General features: G+C 42.2%; 1 protein-coding gene across 1 annotated transcript; it reads right to left on the bottom strand.

The window, feature by feature from the left end:
- Positions 1-416: 416 nt before the first annotated feature.
- On the bottom strand, positions 417-4,207 carry HINT1 (histidine triad nucleotide binding protein 1). Its single transcript, XM_033086231.2, has 3 exons — positions 4,050-4,207; positions 1,523-1,627; positions 417-759 (listed from the first exon to the last, which is right to left on the bottom strand). The coding sequence occupies exons 1-3, from the start codon at positions 4,158-4,160 to the stop codon at positions 595-597; spliced, it is 381 nt and encodes a 126-aa protein (XP_032942122.1). The 5' UTR covers positions 4,161-4,207; the 3' UTR covers positions 417-594.
- Positions 4,208-4,492: the final 285 nt, after the last annotated feature.

The following is a 4,492-nucleotide window of genomic DNA, read 5'->3' as shown; positions in this document are numbered from 1 at the left end:
TATCAGAAAGAACAGTTGTTCTATATATACACTGGCAGACACATCAGTAACACTAACTTCAAGAAAATTTACTATCTTGGAGATCTGATTTCTGTGTTGCGTGAACAACTGTATGCAGCAACACAGAGCAAGTACTATTAACTGAAAGAGACTATTTGCTCATTAAAATCTGCAATCTAAAAGATACATATATGCATACTACATCACACTGCTTATGTGCCAAGCCTTGAACATCTTACAACAGTTCAGTACTTTAATTTCAAGTCTTCAATTTGATCAAAATCATGACTTAAACACTTGTGAGTTATGGAACTATAGCAGTTTCATGCTTTATATGTTTCATGCTTTAAACTCCAGAGAACATAATTTTAACTTCAAAAGTGTTTCCATCAGTAAGGCACACCAGACAGAGACAATTCCCACATGCTTAATCTTTATTGTGCGAATGTTGTTTCAGAGCATTTATTACCCTCTGTAGACACACATTAAAAAAAAAAATCAGTAGGCTAACAGTGACTAGATTGATGGACAACATATTAGATCTATTTGGTGGTAACTTGTATGCATGCAGTTAACTCCTGTGGTGTACAAATCTTAGCCAGGAGGCCAGCCCAGCTGGCGACCACCCAGAACATGGAGATGTACGTGATAGACAGACTGCCCACCCTCAGGTCCTTCATTCACAACCATCCGGAATCCATTGGTCAGGCCCAGGTTAGCAGCACACTTCTTGCCAACAATCATTAAATGCCCGAGAAGCTGGAGGAGAAAGAGAAAAAAAAAAAAACAACAAACAGAAAACACACAAAAAAGGGGAAAGGGCAGGAAGGGAAGGAATGAGAGCAGAGAACCAGTAAGCCAGTAAGTTAATTCTCAGAAATTCAGCCACTGCTCTTCAAATTGTTGTCTGCCTGCAACTGACACTTTCCAATAAAAACTATAGACTGGCTATCCATAATATAGGTGGAAAATAGAAATACTGATTTTTTTCAAGACAGGTTGTAACAGAATACGGAAGTGTCACAGAAGCTAAATTTACCTCATAGCTAAAGTTTCCACTATTTCTTTAGACAACATATATTATTCTGGTAGAAAAGAAATTTTATCTTATCATGCAAAGCTTAGAAAATTTTTGAGCTTGATGTTTTTTTAGTTACAAATGAAATATTCAGCACTTCTCAGCTAACTTTCCTTTTCTTCACCTCTGACCTGCTAAAAACCCCCAAGTCCATATTAGAGTAAGTATTATTGCATGCAAATGATGTAAACAGATACCAGGATTATTAGCTAATAGATACCGATTCATTTTGCATGGAAAACACACAGATATATTTTGCTTTCTCTGGCTAATTTTACTGGAAAACCTTAACTCTATTATCTTTCTAAGCTAGAGGACAAGGATTATAGTATTGGAAAACTACTTTGCCTCTTTGAAATGTCGAGGAAAAGGGGAACAGCCTAGTACATTACGAAGTAATGAGAAGTTCAGCTTAGTGTACAGAAAAACCTTTAGAGTACTTACAGATTCATCAGAATCTTCTGCTTCAGACAACCTGACAATTGGCTTCTTAGGAATCACTAAGAAATGCGTTGGAGCTTGGGGTGAAATATCATGGAATGCGAGGCACTGGAGGAACAAGAAACAGATAAAATGTAATTTTCTTCAGAGAAAGGTAAGAGTTCCAGTAAATCAATGTGCCCCACTAAATACATAGTTCAGTAGATACATGCTTCAGAGTGATATATTATTCTACATCCTTTAATTTCTAAACACAAAGCACTACTTACCAAGATCTGCTGAGAAAAATCACTGCTCTGTAAAGTGCTGTTTAAAAGCTACAGTCTTCTCAGCAAAGCAACATGCAATCAGCTTCAAGATTTATTACTGCAACATATGCCTACCAACAAGAAGAGCAGTTGGCATGCATGCCCATGTTTAATAAAATAAACGACAAGAGTTGCTAATCATCTTCCAGTGATACCTGAATAATTCCTTTGTCAAATATAGCATGGCAACTCCAATTCCAAAGATCTTGAAGTTTTGTGATTGAGGTCACATTAAACTTCTGTTCTCAACAGCACCAAGTATTTCAGAGTAATGCATTAACACTGGATGTGCTTCAGACATTCTCAAACTGAGAGAATGGCATCACTTTTGAAATGCAAACATCTGTCAGTAGTGACTAGCTGAATCTTGACTAAATACAAAAATTACAGCCAATCAGACACTGCATGCATCACCCAAATCTCAAATTAGGAACTGCCAATAGGCAAGGGAAAATGAAGCTATATCTCTTTGTACATATGGCCAAACACAGAACTGGGACTTGCTACTGGAACCTCAACAAACATGCAGATGCACAGGAGGGACTCTGCACCATTAGCCCAAGGATACCTCTGACTTACTCATCACATTTAACAGCAAACACCGGGTAGCTATTGGTTATGTCACAGACAGCAGATCCTTAAAAACACACACCTAGATACTTTTGTTTGTGAATCAATGAAGCTAATTTTCTTTGCAAATATACTGCTTTTTTATTTTGAGAAGACATGTGGCTTTTGTCAACAGCAAAGTTGGTGAAAAGCCCAGAATCAATTTGCATAAATCTTTTATACACCTTATCTTTTATATAACACATCTGTCTAGTTTTAAGGTATCTTTAAGAAGATAATGGCCAGTTTTGAATCTCTGATGAATTGCTCATTTCTTCAAAACAGGGAAGGGCAGTAAGTAAATAACTGATGAATAAAATTAATTTGCACCAAATTAAATAAATCTTACTTAGAACTGACCATGAATGCAGATGGCCAAACTGTGTCAAAGAATCTTAGGAGTAAAACACTGGAAATAAATAGTTTTCTGTGGTACAGAAAGCAGAAGTAGCATTAAGGGAAAAGCACAGTCACAGAAATTCATGAGTGCATGGGACAACAAACTTCATTTCAGCAATGAAAAAACAGTGACAAGGCATAATTCCACAAAAACTTTGTACTTTCCAGTATTTCCCTTTCTCTAAAAGTCAGTTATTGATTAAAGCCTTTCCCGTTTTAACATTTCCAGCCCCCAAGGAAGACCTTCATAAAGTCTACAAAATTAATTGAAGATCACCCATCAGTCAACTGAAATCTGTAAGTTCTACATTTCTGTGCCCTTGGAAGTAAAAATCGAGTGAAGCACTGCAGGTAATGACTCTTCCAGAAAACACTCGGTACAAATGGCTGTCGAAGTGGATTATAGCGGGTTATATGCTCAGCAAAGTCAATGGCTGACTCCTAATCAAGCAGAGTTCAGCTTACTCTGCTGCAGCCATTGCAGCTGAAGAAAAAACTCATGGGTTTGACCCGGATAAAGAAAGAACACACCTCTTCACATAAACACAGAGCAGTAACACATGCATGACTTTCAGAAAGCAGAACATTTCCAATATTCTTCAGAGCAGATGCCAACTGCAACAATTCTGCCATATATTAACGTTTCAAGCTATGCGTGATTTTTAAGCACACAAATCTGACAAACTGCATCCTTAGCGAGTCTGTATTGCACACTAAGAATAATCCTTTATGTCAAAACCAAAACCCCCTGTTAATGGGGCTCCTGTATTTCAATCTGAAGGGTAGGGGGTAAAGTGCAGGAGACCTTATACTAAATACTAGTTAGTTCACATTTGGGGAATAACCGAATTAGAATTTCTTCTAATTAGAATTGTTTCATTTCGGCCCTAACATGCTGCGATGCATCAGCAATCCCTCTCGGAGACTCACTGCCACAGCCCAGCAGGCAGAGCTGCACAACCTCTATAAAACTATTGAGAGGCACATCGGGACCTGCAAAAGCAGCCAGTCGTGCTCGGAACCCGCAACGAGGCTGCCTGCGGGTGGCAAAGGTTTCACGATTACCCTTCTACACCAGCGGTGAGAACCCTCGATCCTTGGCAAGGAGCCCGATGCAGCTCCACGGACGGAGCGGGGAGGCGCGGGGGCGCCCGCCTGCCCCGCCGCGCCTCCAAGTGCCTCCGCGGCGCCCCCAGCCCCTGCACAGCCCGCACCTGCTCGTCCTCGTAGATGATGTTGGCGGGGATCTCCTTGCGGATGATCTTCCCGAAGATGGTGTCCCCGCCGGGACGCGCCGCCTGCGCCCTGCTGATCTCGTCAGCCATGGCGGCGGCTCCCGCGCGGCTCCCGCCGGCCCCAAGGCCCGCCCTCCCCGCGGCCACGCCCCCCTCGGCGTCCATTGGGCCAACGCCGGCAGCTGACCGTGCCCGCCCGGCTGATTGGCGGGTTCGCCTGTCATTGTCCCGCTGGTCCCCGCCCACCGCACTGGCGCGCCCTCGCTGACCCGGGAGTCGCGGAGGGATCCGGGGGAAGGAACTATTGCAGGTTCCGCGCAGGGATCAAGGCTGCGAAATGCAATGCGAACTGCAGAAGTAGTGCGATCCCGAGAGAGGCTGTTGTTGGCAGAAGTACTGCTTACCAAATCCAGACCAAATAT

The sequence above is a fragment of the Catharus ustulatus genome, chromosome Z (genome assembly GCF_009819885.2).
Source record: "Catharus ustulatus isolate bCatUst1 chromosome Z, bCatUst1.pri.v2, whole genome shotgun sequence".
Lineage (NCBI taxonomy): Eukaryota > Metazoa > Chordata > Aves > Passeriformes > Turdidae > Catharus > Catharus ustulatus.
This window is presented reverse-complemented; position numbering and strand designations above follow the sequence as displayed.